Consider the following 19,225-nt stretch of genomic DNA (forward strand, 5'->3'; position numbering starts at 1 on the left):
GTACCTGATAAACCTTTAATCCCGTATCAGTGATTACAGAACCCAAGAGGTAAATACAATGCTGACTCCGGGTTCGTTGAAGTTACCAGGCTCTGCCGGGAAAAGGAATGTGTCAGGCCTATAGAGGCGAATGTAGATACTGAGTGAGACATGCAGCACAAGATGAATCACGTAAATATATGGAGTCAGGTACTAAGACAGATATCAGCTCTCCTGTTAATCCAGAGATCACCTAGGCCCTGTAACAGGCATATTTATCTCCAGAGGCATGATTTTCTTTCTGAATTGCTAGACATGCTTCTGTTGGGTTCCTGTAATTTAGCTGCTAAGCTGCTCTCTCCAATTTTTGGATCAAAATCAGCCTTGAGTTGAAAGTGGAAATGAGCTTAAACACCACAAAGGAAGAAAACCAGAGCTGAAATGCTCAGGATAGGCTCAAGATAGTGTTCACTGACCCGCAAATCCACTTTGAACTAAACAGGCCTTACAGTAGTTCGTATGTATACTGGACAGAGTTTGGTATAGACATATGAAAGTGAAGAATTTATTGAAAGAATTGGCATTATAGTTCAAAATCAGGGTCAAACCCACAAAATACTGTCACTGCAGGGATTTAAAAGGGCAAGACATCACCAGGGCTGGGAGAAAGGAAGATTATTTCAGTAGTTGAATTACAACTAGATTGACAGTTTCTTTAGAGACTTCATCAGAAAAGCTGTTATTAAAACCTATCAGTATTCCAGAACTCCTGGAAATACACTCTTGGACTGCTGAAATCACTGTGTGTGTGCATAAGCATAGGTGTATTGCATCTAGTACACTGCGTCCAAGTCTTTGATTTCCTTGAGTGTATAGATGCATGGCATTCCATAGAGATAAAAGAAGAAATTCTCTAATAAATATTAAATGGCCATGATTAAAAAAATTAACGACTCTTTCTACCAGTCGAAGAGTGGATTTCTGCTGCCTGTTTTCACCACTTACAGAATGGCTCCCCAACATTTTGGTGTGGCACATCAGTAAGATCTATGTCAACATTCAAGCCCTTGTTCAGAGCTTCAGACCACAAACTCACCTGCTCCTGGGTCATCTTCTGCAGCTCTTTCTCCCAAGCTGCCCGGTCATCATCCAGGTGGTAGGAAGCAGGTGGGGTGAGACCACGTAGAATCAGGGGGTCACGGTCATGGCAGAGGGCTGTCAGATGTCCAATGTACAACTTCAACTTGCTGCGATTCTGATCAAGTTCTAAGAGGGGCTGAATTATCTGAAATAAGAGAACAGAGATAATGAGGAACAGCCTGAGACCCAAGCAGTGGTCAAGGCAAAGATCAACCTCTAAGTTACAGCCTTGTTCAGCTTCATGCTGGAAGAAACCTGCACACCCTCTCTCCTCTCTCCCCCCAAGTACTTCTATCCCATAACCCAGCAACCATCCAGCTGAAGCAGAAAGAAACCAACTGCACTAAGTGAAGGAGACATGGTGATGATAGCTGCCTGACTAACATAGGAAATAATGATGATATAGGTGAAAAATGAGTGTTAAATTGAATGAATTAACTCTACTGATTGTCCAGCAATGCTTCAGTCAACTATTTCAACTCCCTGCTTTCAGAAAATTATTTTTTTCTGATAAAAGGTGTCTGTCCACAGCTAAGGCAACAGCAATGTAGATTTTAACTCATTTTGCCAATGAACATTTAATTGTAACTTAAGTATGCAATAAACGCATTCTAAAGAGAATAGTTTCAGATGCCAAGATGTTCGTTTTTAAGATGAGTGTATCTCTGCTGTAGAAACTGGATAGAGACATATCTTCACCAGAAACTTAAGACAGAATCTTCTGTATTTTCTGTAGTTACGAGATAGTCTTCTACAGTTTTGAAAAAGGCAATGACTTTCATTTATTATGCAAGTCAGATTCTATATAACAGACTAAAAAAATAAAATCAAAGGACTTTAATACATACTGTATTATTTTTTATACTTAACCTAAACTGAATCTAAACCTTGTTCCCCAATGAAATCCAAACTGGAGCCATCGAATTCCCATTCAAAGTATCCGAAGAGCCATTTTCCATTTGCTGTACAAAAATATAGAGCTGAAGTGCATAAACACATACTGGGAATCCCTCACAATGCCTTCCCCGCAAGAATACTCCTTTATATTGTTCTATGTGTTTGTTTGCATATATTCAAAACTGCAATAATACAAAACTCTAAGGTTTGCAGCTGATGAAAAATTATGGGAGAACTGGGCTTAGTGCCTCCATTCCATAACATGATGTGCTGAAGCTACAGGCTCTGATGTGCACCAGCTAGGAGAGCTGGAAAGCCTTACTGCAATACTTGTTCCCAGGCAGGGACTGCACCTGCTGTTTGTTAGTGGGCTGTGGATATCTTTTCAATAGGGCACCTCTGACCTTGCTAATGAATAAGGAGTGAGATAATCTCTGAGTCAACAGAAACAGGGTGCTGGCACTACTTTCAACAAAGACTCTGGCTTTGACCCCTTTTAATAAGGCTGTCAAGGCTGACTTATTCTGATTCTAACACTGTTCTACATGGATTAATTTCTGTAGAGTGAGAGTATCTGAGAGCCATGGCTAAGCAGCTAACTAATGTCAGGCTCCTTGTCCCGCAGAGCATAGCTGCACTCAGCAGCCTACATCAGAACATCAGGTTGGCAGCAGTTACGAAAAGCCACAGCCACAGTGACAAGACAGCTGTAGAGTGAGCTCATGTGCTTTACTGTAACAAGGAGCGAGTGAGCTCACGTGCTTTATTATAACCCTACAGCTATGCGCAGCCTTGGGCAACACCTGTTTGCAGACAGAAACATATATAAAAATAATGGTTTGATGTATCAAGACTGCAAACTGCAGCAGGGCAGAATACTCCACTCTCCTGTACACAGAGCAACAGGAAGGGACATTTATATCTCACTTCCATCATCAAGGACAACTGTATTTAGCCAATTGCATCCCTCAGCTTTGGTTGTTTGCTGAACTTGCAATATTTACCCCAGTTACTTACTACTCAGTTTGCCCACAGAGGGTAGAGTGATGGAATATCACATATTAAAAAAATACTATTTTATAAAAGTGTGTTAATTAAGTAGTCAATGTCCAATAACTCCCTGTCCAATCAATGTAGTAGCTGCCTTGTATTCTTTTCAGGTACCGCAGTCTATTAAATATCACTCAGATGTGCAGATTTCAGTCTGAAAAGAATCTGACTTGCCAACTTCCTGGCTATTTGTGAGCAGAAACCCTCCTTGATAGAGAAAGCAAAGCTATCTAGCAAGTAATGATGGAAGATATTCATACAACAGCACATTCCTTCTCTACCCTTCCCCCTTACCTCAGGCTGGAAACATGCCAAATGAGGCGTGTGAAAGTTCTTAACTAGCAGCCCTCCCAAAGCTGTTCGCAGAGCAATCATTCCTCTCACTTGGGATCCATTAAACCCTGACAATCAAGTAGGAAATGCCCTTATATCTGCGTTCCTGCCATATCTAATTTGAACTAGCCACTTAGCAAGAGGCACTGTGCTTCCCATACAGCAGAGCTGCCACTGCCTTATCTCAAGAGGGTGTAAGAGCATTTGCTAAGTGGAAAGGCAGGGCAGTGCCGGATTCATAAACCACATCGTGTTCTCATGATCAGCGCAGAGCTGTGGAGCTTTCTAGGAAAACAATGGGTATACAGACCAAACCCAGGAATAGCTTTCTAAAGCAGCTCTGATTCATTAATTGCCCCGATAGGTCTAGGCCATCCTCATCAATGCATGGAATGAAGTCTGCTTAATGTACCCTCAAGTTCAGAATATTGTTAATGGCCAGCTAAGTCTGACAACGTGTTTTCCTAAAAAAAGCAATCACTACAGCTCTGAAGCAGAAACATGAAAAGCTTGATGAATCTCTGATATAAATCCAAACCATCTCTACCAACTGATAAAGACATATTCTAAAACAAATTCAACTTGAAAACAGCATGTTCAGTTTTCTTGAGATTTCACGGATTTTTTTTTGTTTGTTTTTTAAACTCTGAGCATGACAGATGTGAATCTAAGTGTAGTTGCACAAGTCACTGAGGCAAAAAAATGCTTTAGAACAGAACTAATCCTGCTTCTTCAGTGGTAGTTCTGCTGTTGCTGTACAATGGTCAGCTGAAATACGAGTATATGCATTTAAAAGTTTTTTATTATAGGAGTCTGCATTGAAATATGCATATATATGCCGCATGGCTAAGAAAAGGTATCTGTAACTGAATGTGGTTGGAGAGACCTATCTAAATGTTTGGTCAGTTTTACTGTGAAAGATGAATACACCTACCGCACAAAGACTGGTGTCTAAAAGTTTGTCTAAGCAGTGCCTAATGTATATATGCATAAACAGGTAGGTGGCTATATGAAAAAGAAAACCAGTGAATGGATGGTATAAATGCAGCAGTGTCGATCCAAGATAAATGTGATATCGACTATCCATAGACGTCTGTGGCATAAAGTAGGGTTTTAATTGATGTGTAACATGACTCATTCACAACAACTACCAGCTTTAAATTATGGGTTCCGCAGGCAGAAGGGCTAATGACCTGGTCATCTTTCTCCCTGCTAACATTTCCTTCTCTGAAGGAAGCAAGCACTTTTCTTTTGCGGAACCAAGTAATTAATTTTAGTAATTTCAGAGAATACCTCTTAAATGTCTACTTAGCAATAAACTTGCAGCTCCCATGTTGAAGAAAGTCTTACAAGCACCCCTAAAAGCTTGTCTGTTTTTCCAGCTGCACCAGTTGGTCTTGTAAAAGTTATCTCCTTACACAACTTGCCTCACATAGCAGAACCATGCATCAACATGCACGTTGATCATGGATCAACAGCAGCAATCCTTTTCTTACAGATACATACCAGCAAGCAAAAAAAAAAAAAAAAAATAGAAAATGACATACAAAGAGCCTTATGTATACTTGGCACTAGCATGACTGCTGTCATGTTCCCCTTTTAGGCTTGACCATCTTGCTTGCACATATGCCACGTGTATATATTCGTTACAGAACACTAAAAGGCAGAGTAATGCATATAAGTGCTCTTCATTTTGTAATCAAATAATTTAGTATTTTTTTCTCAACTTAGCCATAAACCTTTAAAAATTTGAGGAAAATCCCTGGAAGAACAGCTGTATCAAGACGAAAATAAAATAGAATTGCAGAGTAATCTTGGGGTCAAAGTAAATAATATGGGGTCAAAATTTCACTGGTTTTGTATCAAAAGTGTTACAAAGAACTGTAGATTGAATGAATCAGAAAGTTTCCAAGGAATTAACTAACTGATGAATGCTCTAGCTTGGTAGCCTGATCTACGGACCTTGAGTTTTCGTTGTAGATTCTGCAAAGGCAAAAAACTAAGGAATTCTGAAAAAAAAAACCCTACAAACCAAACCCCCAAATACCCCCAACGACCCCCTCAAAACTTCAGCCTGTATATAACAAATATGCTTGGCAAATCAGTTAAAAGGAGGTTGCCCTTTATCTCTTATCAATCATATTTTTCATGTGAGCATGGGAAATCGTTTAAACTTTTTTACATACAGATGCAACTATGCTACCCAGCAAAACTTACTTCCCAAACTACCATTAAACAGGAGAAGATGGGCTCAAAGTCTGGGTAAATACATATGTTTGTTAAAAAGAAATTATTCCAAGGAGGACCTGACAAATCTAACAAAAGATGGAGTGGATCACAGTGGGTCCTTGGATGTTTCCCTGTATCTGGGTTTTGTTATGGATATTACCAGACAAGAAAATTTTGCCTATATAGCAAAATATCTTATATGGGAGATATGGAAATAAACTAAGATACCGAATGATATAGTCTGGAAGTATCTGCATGGCAAATTGAATTACGCCTTCTTACTCAGACCATTTGTGTTTGGCAACAAACTCAAGGGTTCAACTACAATCATCTTGTAGCTATTGAATGCAATGGAGTTTTATGAGGCATGAATTTGGCTCAGAAAATGCAAAGCTTTCCCAAATTCAGAACAATTTATCACTGATGTCTTCCCTTCATTATTTTAAATGGAAACAGAAGAAAGTGCTCAAAAAGACACAGCCTGACCTCAGTTCAGTTCAGCTCAGTTCACTGCTGTACAGAGATACTTGGTTTCTTCCGAAGATCACAACACAAAAGCTCAGGGACAGGCTCAGTTTTCTTTAGATTTATTTTAAAGCAAAAAAATGGATTTAAACCTAACCTTCATCATTTTCTCCTCATAAACCAAACCAAACCAAACCAACATGCGTGACGAGCTGAAAGAAATTCTGGCTATTTTGACAGAACTGTCTTACTCAGCCTATTTCTGACAAGATCAATTAGGAAATCATTTTTATATACCAAATTATTTTTGAAATTTTTATACACCATGAACAAATCCCATGGATTAATGATTTCCAGAGTTCACCCTCTTCACCTTGGGAAAATCCAGACCAGAAAAAAAGAAGAGAAAACACAAAACAGTGAAAGTAGTTTTGTCATTAGCTGCCTCTGTTTAAATAAAATCTTTTCCCTACAATGTAGGTGAAGCAAAGAATTGCAGTGGGTTGGCACGATTCTTAAATGAGCAAATAGTTACAAAATATTTTTATACATAACAAATCCAGAAGTGCTTTTTCATGACACTGCAACTTTTGCTTACATGGGCTGCGGAGCAAAAGCCTGTGGGGAACCATGTGCAGAATAGCAGGGACTACTGCAGATCACAACTGAAATACACTGGTGGACTGTGGACCATAGGGGAATACAAATGCTTACAATGAGCTACCCTGGCACAGCTGAAGGTACTGTCTACACACAGCTTGAATTTTACCTGTTTCATCGATCCCCCACTTTCAAAACCAAGAGTATTCATCCAAACCCTCACCCCTAAATATAACTAATTGCACTGTGCACATATGGCACCTCTTTGTTCTCTGACAGTCCATATGCCTCTTTCCTAGCTGAGGCAGAGGACAGAAACCTGTAGCTTAACTGCAAGATGTGATCAGAACATACAAATTGAAATGATATTTTATTTGTCTAAGTTTTCTTTTGTCCTTACAATTGCTTGGGAATGCAACAACCCAGCAGCTTAGTTCTGCAGCAAAACAGAATGGGCAAAGTAAGGTGGGATCTACAGAGAACTTGAAATCTTCCACTTCATTATATTAAAATCTCCTTCATTTGAGAATTTAATTTCTGGGAGTCGTGTTAGTTATCAGGTTAAAATTTTGAATAATAAATTAAATCACAGAAAGCTGTGAAACTGGGTAGTCAAACGTATAATATTGACAACTAGAGTATCGTCAAGGGAAGAAAAAGTACAGCAAGTGAAAATAGTTTAACAACTGTCTGCAGCTTGTACTATGGATTTAAATAGCATCCTCCTGATCAAACTTTTGAAGGTATAATTAGGCAAGCTTTGATTTCAAAGAATTCTCTAGATTTTATATTGATTCCTTCTCTACAAGAACATAGCAGCTTAAGAATAAGCAAGAACAACCTGCTTATATTTTTAATTGATTCAGGCTCTCTAGCACTTGTTATCTATACAACAGTGAACAAGAAAGCACACACATTCCTTGCTGTACTGTATTTTGTCTATTGCTCCTTCCTATTACAAAGGATAAAAGGAAACAGTGGCTAATATGCTTTTGTTTGAAAGCAGAACATTGCAGCACATATACTGGGAGAGTGTGTCCATGGGAATGCTTATGTATCAGTGACTGCATTCTTCTGTCTCCCTGCCGTCTGTTCCATTGCTAATAGAAAACAGAAGGTATTTCTTAAGTAGTCTACCAGAGAACACAATCAGTGCTTTTCCTGTTCAGATGAACTATAACCTCCCTGTCTGCAGGTGATAGGAATCTTTGTCTCTTTCCTCTCTAACACTGCGTTTTCATTCTGCTGTTCCAGCTCTCTACCTGCTACATGAAACTTTCACAGCAAAGCTACATGAAGCCACTAAACACCTGGTTTATGTGTCTTTAGGAATTCTTTTTAGACTTGTTTGCTCTATGTTCAAATGCAAAATGCAATTAAGAAACACATCAATTTAGACAGATGTAGAGTAATTCTTATCTATATGCTGCATTAAACAATCAAATGTAGTTGGACCGCCCATGGTGAGCCTACTATGAGTTGGAACTGTAAATCCTGACATGTCCATCAGAAATTATGAACTCTACCAGCCAGGAAAATACAGCATCTAGATTGGCTACATGCCCTTATCACTTTTTATTTTAGTCATATTTCTCTTGAGCTTATTTTCATAGTTAATATGTTGGAAAGCAGGTTTGGGCTTGATTCTTTCTTTAACATTGTTCATCTCTGCCTTCCCTCAGTTTCTTTCCTCCTAACTGACAACTAAAAGGTGCTGGCAGCAACACCGCCAGCCTGGCTGCAGCTATTTCTCTTCTGGCTCTATCCTGCTTATGAGTAAGTGCCAGGGCTCAGCTTCCCTCTCCTGTATGTCACCAACAGCGTATCCATAGTTTGCAGAAGCTTCTGCATTCTGGGGTGTGGACGAGTGCTGTAAGAAATTTAAATGGCAGAGTAATTGGGAGACAGTGGAGACTATCACACAAGCTGTAAGCAACAAATCTCCTGAAGTGGCCACAAACAAAACTGAGTATAGAATTCCTACTTGCTACAAAGGCCAAGCCACTAGAAGAAGATCATATTCAGCTGCAAATCAAAGAAGAAAATAAGACACAGACCTGGAATAATCTCATTTGGTAGAAATGAATGATGGCCTTTTTGCAATTGTTTTGCTGAAAAGCACAAATCTCTACAAAAAGAAACCAGCCATCTGTTTTGAATGTTTTAGAATGTAAGTATCTACTTGTGATCTTCTTTGATCTGTAAGAATAATAGGAAGACAGTGATACAACCCAGTTACACCTCTGTTGCGAGTGCTTAATTCATCCCAGAGCTGCAGATTACAAAACTCCATCTGGAAATCTTGGTCTTATCATTCTGGGATCAGAAAGAAGATGAACAGTGTATCAAGATCAATTCATTCGTGCTTGTAGATATAACATTCTTGGACAGAGAATGCATTCTTCAAAGATAAAATAGTTATTAAGATAACAAAATAATACTGGAGTTGTTTTAAAAAAAGAAACAACCAAAAATAAAAGACCCAAAAAGCTAGCAAAAGAACTGTTCCCAGATACAGGAAAAGGACCAGAAGCAGAAGTTGACATAATTTTAAGGACAGCATTCTTCTCTAGGCTGGGCCATCCCAGTCTAGCAGCGCTTACTGGGTAAGAGATTACATACCGGTATGGGTATAGAATAAGAGAGAACGTGGGAAGACATGATTTCAAAATTGGAATGGTAGATTAATTATAAAACAAAATACTAAGGATCACTTAAGTTGTTCACTCTACCATAACAGGATTTTTACTTACACTAAAGTGAGAAGGTCACAAAAAGCTCTCCATTATTCAGAGAGCCAAAGGAGAAAAGGTTTTTCTCCGCAAAAAGGCAAAGCTTGAAAAGGCTTGAAAGGAACAGATAATTGTGTGATAGCTAAACCAGGACCTTGAATTATATTTCCTTACAGCAGTAATTGTTGGTCCATGAACTCTTTGTGTTTCCTTGCCTGAACTTGACGGCACAGAAGTCCTTCAGTTTCATAATTAACGATGACACCCACATAAGCAGGGCTCCAGAAAAGCATGGATGGAAAGCAGGTCCTGTGATTAACCGGACAACTGTATTCAAAGTGCTGCCCTCGTCACAATTAATTAGTTACATCACCTTATTTGAGTGCATCACATTAAGGGTTCTTACTAAAGGGCTGCCCATCTGGAAAGTGGGAGTGAAGAGGCCTGGCTGTCACCAGTATGACAAAACAAATCTGGCATCTTATCTCTCAGTCAAGCCAAGTGATAATGTTTAAGTAAATTAAGATTTTATGTAGATGCCCAAAAGTTTTCCACAGGGTATGTCTCTAAAGCATAAGACATTCTTTCACGGTGTTTTTACACATACGAATGAAGAACTGGAATGAACATATTGTACCAGATTATTATAAAGTACACAATCAGTCTGTAGACTTTCAGGAAGGGGAAGAAATGACCCTTCAGATGACAAAACATGACAATGAAGAAGAGGAGGCAGTGGTCTAAAGAGCTCTGTTCAGCATGCTGGAATAGCAGCTGCTTGAAATGTTTAACATATGGGTTATTTTCCCTTTTGTGGGAAGGAACAGGATCTTGGAAGGAAAAATCAGAAGTATTAATAAATTGAGTCAAATTTTGGGAACAAATGCAAAATGAGGCATTAGAATCACCGTCGTATCTCTGTAACAACACTATTTTAAGCTATTGTGTAATAATATTACCTAGCACTTATACAGCATGCTTCCCAAGGAGAACTTCCACTTTACAAAAACTTTAGCTCATTTTACAGTCAGAGAATTTGAGACAGGCAGAAAGAGAACAAGTGACTGGTTGGAGACGATGCCAGGAAAGAATTTATCTTCTGAATCGTGGTCTAGTACCGTGTCCAGTAAATTACATTGTAATACAAGTCAGGCACGAAAGCTTGGTGTTTCTGACCATTCTGCATGATCTCAAAATTAAAAAGACCATACTGAAAATAAATTTCTTTAAAAGGCTTATGAGGTCACAGTGTAATAAGTGGCAATACTGAGAATCTGAAAGAAGTGTGGCAGAAGGACGAGAAGCTCTCTACATGCTGCAAGCATAAAATGTGTCTCGTCGAGAGAAAGATCACATTTATCAGTGAATGAATGCCTGTGCCATCATTTGAAAAAGAGTAAGATATTTACTTCGCTAAAAGAAATCAGTATATTAATCCAAACACCAAATAATGTAGGAAAAAAACCCCAATATTTCAACCCAAACTTCCAAAAGCATGGACACTTTAAGTTCTGTAGTGATCTCCATGAAAAGTCCATGGGGTTTGAAATCTGTGGCGAAGATTAAGTTAAATCCTGAGATGTCCTGCCCTCATTGTCATTATTTCTATCCCTCTTACTCTACCATCAAAGTAGTCATAGTGTTTCAGGCTGTTGCCTGTCACCTAGGTCTGCCACTGTCCTCTAAATCTGTTTGAATAGCTATGCATGCTGCCTGACTAGGTGTCCATTCGGTTTGCATTTCCTTTTAGCTGTAAAATGGAATAATAAATATCCCCTCCACAACAAAAAGGAAATTGTGAATGCTCAATCCTGGGTATTCCTAGCAAGAGAGAACTGCTCTGCAGATACAAATTAGAAACATACAGCTTACAACCTTAAGCATTCAGCTGGTTTTTCCATATGTCTACTTGATCAACTTCTCTGTAACGTTTAGCTGTTTCTATCATTCTTACTGTAATCCTGTTTAATACCTTTGTCCTAATAAATGTAATACAGAAATGTCATTCAACCTCCATTTCCCTTTAATAATCACAAATGCTATTAAGAATGAAACTGTTTTGAGAAACAACATATTAATTAAAGGTGACCTTTAGAATATTATGAGCTCTTGATTAAAAAAAAACCCTATAGTTCAAAAATTAAACCTGAATTTATAAAACATTCTCTTATTGATGACTTTCTATTTCAGTTCAGTTTCAATGACTCTCATCTACAGAAGAAGTCTTGGCAAAGCCAAATTACATCAAAAAATGCAGACTTTTTTACATGATGCATACTTGTAATTAGTGATGTTGCAAATTATAATTTATATTCGGTTTGGCAAGGAGTCTATGAAATTTACTTGAATTGACTGCTTTTCAGTTGTTAAAAATGATTCAAATATTTTCCCCTGTTATGACTTACCTCTGTTTCCACCACAGGCATCACCTCTGAAATCTTAGATCCATTAAGTTAGGCTAGTGTCTTTTGCAGTCAACTCACAATACTCTGCTTTTGTTTAATATTTGTCCAGCTCAAGTATTACAGAAAAATGTCACAAATAAGAGGCTTTTTGTCTTGCAATATTTTTACAGTAATAGAAACTTGCCAATATTTTCATAATCTTGAAAGATCCCCATTTTTATGCACTCCAGTTCAATGCTAGCTCTTTGAACGTTCCACTGTTACTCTAATAAGCATCAAATTAATTTTCAGATTTTGATCCTGGAATTTGAGCACAGCAAAACCATGTTTTGCTCCTTAGCAGGCAGATCCATGACTTCAGGATTTATTGGCAGCCGCTAACAGAAAACGCTTCCACAGAATGAGTTCAAAAAACTTGTCCAGTGACAGCATCTACTAGCTCCAACTCCTGCTGCAAGCCAGAGCCATGGAAGACGGGAAGACAAATGCTCTGCAACAGCACGCATACTTAAAAACGCACGTACAGTACGCATAAATTACATACCAGGATAAATCTCTCAGCACTTGAGAGTTTCAGTTTTGCTCTTCTGTTCTTGTCCTTAGCACTTTTATTGTGCCCTCACTTTTCCTCATGTCTTTTAATTTGATTGTCTTTCACTCTTCCTCTTTCAACAGTTTTTTGTGATCCTATGCCTACTACACCCATTCAACAAAAGCAGTCCTCCTCATTTCTTATGGGCAGAGGTGGCACAGATTACTGAACCTACTCACACTTCCTCACAAGGAAACCAGATGAAGTGAGCAGCTTGGGAAGTTCATGTATGGAAGCTTTGCTTCCTTACCTGATATAGCACATACGTGGTACATATCTACAAGAAGGTACATGTGCAACTACACGTATCCTTTTGTATGCATTAAACCTCATAAAGCGCAAATTCATATTATTTTTGATAAAAGTGAGTAATAACTGATTAAGCCATTGGGCAGACCACTTTGGCATTTGAGAAAGACAAAGGGGCATTCTAATAAAACACATTGGAATATGACTGGATATAACGGAGGATAGAGCTCCATCTGGGGAATAAAAGGAGTCATATGAAATTCAGACAGCAAGGAAAAGAGCCTAGAATAAAAGGCTAGGAAAGACTGTTTAAGGATGAAAGATGGTATTTACATTGAACTGTAAACTGAAATGCAAACTACCATTTTCTGAAACTACAGGAAGGGCGGATATGTTTAGAAACAGTGCCCCATTTCGAGGAGTTATATCTGATAATGCTGTCATGTACGGAACTGGTGTAATTAAATATTAAATTCAGTCAGTTCCAGAATGCTGGAGGCGAAAACCCTTAAACCACAAAACATAAAGAAAAAATAACAGTCTGCTACTGTAGATATTCTGATGGTCTCTAGTTTATCTTCAGTACTGACCAGAGGTGACTACATACTCAGACCTACAGCAACTTTAAAAAACAAAGTTATCACCAGGTCCTACGCTATTAGCCAATTTTTTATCATTGTAATATATGCATTTAATTTAACACATGCAGGTTAAAACTCTGTGACTTACAGCTTCTTTGCATTTACAAAGAGAGTAAGGACCTGTTTGTTTTTTTGTTGCTGTTTTTTTGGTTTTTTTTGAATGTACATGGAATAACCATGGTAAAAACATGCACTTTTTTTGGAATAACTGGCTTGGGAGTCTTCAATCACTTTTATACTTTCCCTGTTGATGTAAGCAAGACAATCTTGAGGCTGACATGATTCTCAGATGGGATGCATGTAATGCAAGGATGCTGACTGCCTCATTATTTTGACTAGGACATGCTGTAACGGATTTTTCTGAGGAAAATGCCTCAAGTACAAAGCGGAGAGAGATGCTGTATTTAATGTGAATAGCCCATTAATTCAGTACTCTAAGAGAAACCATACTCTTAGCACCGTTGTACTCATAAGTGTATCAGCAGATGAGAGAGGAAAAGAGAAAGATCTTTGTATCAGTGTTTTCTACACAACCTCCATGTTTGCTCTAGAATGAAAATCAGAATTATTCCTACCTTCACAGTGAGTGTCCTCTTCCTTTTCATCATTTACTTACCTGATCTTTCACGTTTAATTGTTGTGCTTCAGCAGATCTTTACAAGCATTTCTCTCTAAAACTTTTAACATCATACACTAACACACAACCATTGCAAGAGTGGTGATTCAAGAAGAATGTGAAATCAACAGCGAGTGTAAATTAATGAAGCACTTTATCAATTTTTCCACTAAAGAGATTTTCTCAGTTCAAACCCCAAGGCATGAAATTCAAGTTTAACGCTGCCACAGTTGGATTAATTTTTTCAGATGGTTGACTTGAAAAGAGGGATTTGATCTATACAGACAGACATGTAAGTCTGCAGTTAATTGAGCAAGTGCAAAGAGATGAGAGAGCAGCTTATTCTTTCATGAATGTTTTACAAATGTAATATAAAGAAGTAATTTCTGAAATTCAAGGGTCCAAAATTTCCACAGATTTTTCAGAAGTGCTTTCTTTCAAATAATTGATACAGAAAAAAACAAATTCTGAGAAAAACTGTGAAACTCATGTGAAATTTTTCTTTAAAAGCATAAGTGAAGAAAGAAAAAGTTCCACATAAATTTTTAAAATAGGGTCATCGCATCTCAATTCCTTAAAATACTTTAAGTACTTCAAATAAATATATTGTGCTTTCAAACTGATAATACAATGCATAAATGAATCCTACGTACTGTAGCATGACAATTGATATTTTACTTTTGTAGCTATATATCAAAGCTCCTGGTCAACAAATGATGTCTTTGCTACAGAACAGGCCAGAGGAAAAGGGCTCTGTATTGTGTACTGCCCTCTCTTCTGGAAATGGGGGTTATTGTGGGGACAATTTGACGGCAGAAAAGAGAAAAGTGTGGATGCAGACATAGAGAAACAAACTGTACTTCAAATGACAAATAGCTACCAATTTCTCCCCAGTTATTTTAAAAGAACAAGGGAGATGGAAGGGAGAGTGGAAGGTTAAGAGGATATTCCTCTTTGTCTTCAAATTTACAGAAAAGTTACAGTCCATATCAAGAGTCATCTATTTTGAGTTGTTAAGTGTCTGTGACTGGTTAGGTCAGCATGCATGGCAGCAATCTCGGCAGCAGATCTCAACATGCTTAAAACCTTCAGGAGGAACATTATCTTCAGGAGAAACATTATCTTTGAGCAAATTCTTTACTAACCAGAATCGAAAAAGCATACACAGATTTGGCTACAGTGCAAACTGCTTTGAAAAAGAATCTGACTGAAAACATTTCCTCCATGAAGCCAATGATAAATGATATGAGAGACATTTCCTGTTCTCTTGTACACATTAAGAGTTTGCTTTGCATAGAAACTCAATTACATGCCCTGGAAAGTTCTCCCCATAACATCATGAAAGAATGACACGATGATGAGAAGAAGAAAATTGCAAACTACACATAAACACACGAGAAACAAGCTCATGCAGAGCCTACACAAGCAAGGCGGAAGGAGCACAACCAGGTTTCACAAAGCACGCGGGAGTAAGATGTGAGAGTGACTGCTGTAAACTTTTCTATTGGCAAGAAAAGTTGATTCTCACCGTTCTGAACAAAATGGCTGAACTAAGAGCATCTGACTGGTTATGCCCAAATACCCTCCTCCTCATCCTAGGGGTGCAGAGGTGGCAATGAGAGAAAAGCCCCAGAGCAGCATGGGAATGAAATAAAGAGTCGGTTAGTATTTAAAGCACATATGTAAGTACAAATAGTAGTACAAAGTGTTTAATTCCTTATGCAATATTCTGAGCCACCTTGAGATACACCTTTCTTTGCTCTCTTGTAGCCTTTGTTAGCTTTTAAAATGCTTCTTTGCAAAGGCAAAGTGCAATCAGACCCTCCTCCCACACCCTCCTTCCTATCACCTTCCCCAGTGAGGTGATTGCAAGAATTTCCTTAAATGTTTAAATGTCATCTTTTCTTGACATTTTATCTTTTAATTTCATTTTCTTTGCATTTTCATTTCATTCAAGCATGCTATGCTGCATTTGTTCACAAGCATTTACTACACTTACATTCTAGAAATGGCTTAATTTCTCTATAGATTTGCAATGTAGAAACAACAGCTATTCTAACATTTCGTCCAAATTAAGATAAGAAAAAGCCATTTAATTCGCAGTATTAACGACTGCACTCTCCTGAAGAAGGTAAGACCAACATTTTCCAAAAGCATTGCAGAAAATTCAAGACAGTCAATTTACAGTGGAGAAGGATATTAAAACAAGACGCAAAAGGAAATTGCTTTGAAAATGAGATTTTTTCTGTTAATTTCTTTATATATCCCTTACTGTCTTCTGATAAAGACATGAAGAGATTTCTAAATATCTATTTTGGTAAGGTGAGTATGTAATTGTTTTTTGCCATTTTCCTTTTGCACATTACTCATAATTTCTGTATATCACTAAATTGGTATTTAAAGGTCTAGAGTGAGATGCCTTGCTTCAGATCTCAACAATTTCTAGATAAGCCAGAGGGCAGAGGAGTGCCAAACATTCCTTCACTTTGTCAAGGCAGTGATTAATGATCACTAATATTTTAATTAAACTGGAATGGATGAGATTACATCATGGGATATGCAATTGGGCTGGCATTTTCTGTGTTACCCAAGGGATAGGTAATCTCTCTGATAGTTATCAAGCACATGGCTGTGCTTTGTAAATGACACAGGAGGCTCCTCACTGCCTTGGAGATGGCAAATTGATTTTCCTTCAGTTCACGGTCCACTGAGTTTGTGAGGGAGCAGTCTGTGCTCATTTGGCACAGAGGCCAGGATTTCCCCATGGGAAATGAAGGGAACTGCTCGTATGCAATCCATAGATCAGAAAGCTGATCCTGGAGCATGATTTCCTGCTACTGAAGACAAGAAACAGTCCTGGACACTCCACACACTCAAGCAGTAAACCTGAGTTACGAAAATCTGAATATTCCAGACAGGACTTCTGTTTTGCACATTTCTTTCCTCCTTTTCATTGTCTGTCCCCTCATCTCAACCCACTTAATAACAGCTTGGTACTAGGAACTGTTTGTTCACATTTCAGGAGTTTTCAGTGAAGTTGACACAACAGTAACATCCATTTCTGGTTTATAACTGCACTCTGGAATGCTGTTTTTGTTCCAAGGTACTGCAAGCATGTCAGGGAAAATTACATATGACTCAAAATAATCAGCTCCCCTAGTAAAAATTACTTAAAAACCAAAAAGAGACACACATTACCTGGTCAGGGGAGGGTTTGTGGTTGGTTTGGTTGGAATGGGATGAGGATTTGAGGTGGTCATCCTCATAGTTGTCAGCCATCAGCTTCATACGGTTCTGAGTCTATTAAAAACAGAAAGAATAATATCAGTCTACTTTCTAATGTGCTCATAGGGACTAAAGGGAATAGGGCGTTTATGCTACCCTGTATATGCAAAATCCATATATGGAAAAAAATAAAACACATAAACAGTGTCACTAGGTACTACTGTAGAGAAATCAGTAGGTATTACTGTTAAGGTCTGGTAAAAACTTGGAGACACATTCCAACCACTTCACTTTGAGGCTAAATTAGTTTTGCAAGTAAGTGGCTCATCTGACTTGCACCTACTAAAAGTTGTAGTGTTCATGTGCATACAAAGAAACTAATTTATTCTTATAGACCTTTGCAACTAAGGTTCAAACACCAATTTGGAGAAAAATTCGGTGAAAACATCAGTTTGATGTCCCTACGTCAGGTAAAAAGAGTAAACAAGCTGAAAGTAGGTTATTACCGAAGTAGTCCATCCAGCTTCAATACGCAAATCAGTTTTCAACTGATACACCTAAGAGTAGGAAAATTCTGAGCTTGGTCAGAAAAATGTTAATTATAGAAAAGCCTTCCTGTGAGGAAATTAAAAAGTTAACACATACGCCTTTGGGAAGAAAAGGTGACATAAAAAAAATCTATAAAATTTAAAACCGCACACAGCCAAGCAAAGAATTAACAAAATACAAAACAAGTTTCCCAGCTTTTCTTCAACTTTTCAGGAAATTTCAAGTTCTGGAGGATGCATGATTTTTAAAAACACAAGCTGTAAAATAAATTGTGGAAGAATAAATGGAATACCTTACCTTAACATTACCATTCCAGATAAGGAGTTGCAATGAACATTAAAACATACTACATGACTGTGTGTGCAAAGGACAGTGTGAGACAAAGCCCTTTTAATATACTACCCTTAAACGAGGTCCCTAAGCACCTACAAACACATGCACACAAACAAGGAAAGAAATCCACCTGGGCAAAATGTCCCACCTGCCCAGAAGGGCTCACAAAGACCATTCAGGCAGCAACGACACTCTAGGAGTAGCCTAGAGAGGACTATGAAATAGCTGGGTCGAGGGTCTTGCAAAGTGAACTGCCAGCCCTATGCTAGATACTTCACTTCCAAGTTATCTGGGTGACACTGTCCTCGGGCACTCACACCTAGAACAGACCCTAAATGGAGTGACAGCATTTCTCCTCCCAGCTCATTAGGTAAACAAAGCCCCATTTTGAGCTTTGTGAAATCCTTGTATTCCAAAAAAATAAAAAGGCTAGCCAGACCTATGTTAGATATGATACATAGTAAATTATGCACAGCTAGACATATTAAATCATCAGCAATGCACTAAAATTAAATGCCTTAAATGAAAGCTCAAAGCTTACTGTAAAAATGCCAGCTGTTGATTCAATCCCTTCATAACTGCATGGTTTCTCACTGGAAACTAATTTTAATGAGTACCTCGAGGCTAGAGAATGCAGATTCAACTTGACTGTACTCAGATTATTACAGAGAAGGTCCAGGGTTTGAATCTGGATTTGATTTTATTCTTGGATTAATTTAACAAAGCTAACAATGAATTGAACTGAAGCAATAAGCAATTTAATCATGCAAAATCTTTATATTGTTTGCTCTTTTTGTCAAACAAGTTTTGAATTCCAAGTCTGACTCATCATTCATAAATCATTACTTGAAACATGCTGCATTAATACTTAAACAGCCAGTCTATTATAAAGGTGCTTTCTCCATATTTATTATTATATTTAAGGTTGGCTCTTTAACAATGTCTTCTTTGCAATGAGAGCTACTGATCTTAAATGATTTCATATTTCTTCGGAAATTTTTGGGTTTGATAATAAGTAATAACTCCTTACACAACTTTTAGTGCGCATATGGAAAGAAAAATTTGTCAAAAAGCAGAAGTTCAGCAGAATGTTAGTATAGCACATTAACTTTTCTGAGAGAAAAAGTAGCTCTTCTCAGAGGCAGCCCATTTTATTATACTGCATGAAAAAAACTATGTTAACACTCATT

General features: G+C 38.0%; 1 protein-coding gene across 3 annotated transcripts in view; it reads right to left on the reverse strand.

The window, feature by feature from the left end:
• Positions 1–19,225, reverse strand: part of ERC1 (ELKS/RAB6-interacting/CAST family member 1) — a 295,399-nt gene that overhangs the window by 16,269 nt on the left and 259,905 nt on the right. For all 3 annotated transcript variants that reach the window (XM_061444782.1, XM_061444783.1, XM_061444784.1), the window contains 2 exons: positions 17,127–17,228; positions 1,076–1,264 (listed from right to left, as the gene is read on the reverse strand). In XM_061444782.1, the coding sequence (XP_061300766.1) occupies positions 1,076–1,264; positions 17,127–17,228 (291 nt within the window). The remainder of the gene's footprint in view (positions 1–1,075; positions 1,265–17,126; positions 17,229–19,225) is intronic.

The sequence above is a fragment of the Pezoporus flaviventris genome, unplaced genomic scaffold (genome assembly GCF_033815535.1).
Source record: "Pezoporus flaviventris isolate CSIRO_AGI_PZ_B2104156 unplaced genomic scaffold, CSIRO_AGI_Pfla_v1 ptg000002l, whole genome shotgun sequence".
Classification (NCBI taxonomy): Eukaryota; Metazoa; Chordata; class Aves; order Psittaciformes; family Psittacidae; genus Pezoporus; species Pezoporus flaviventris.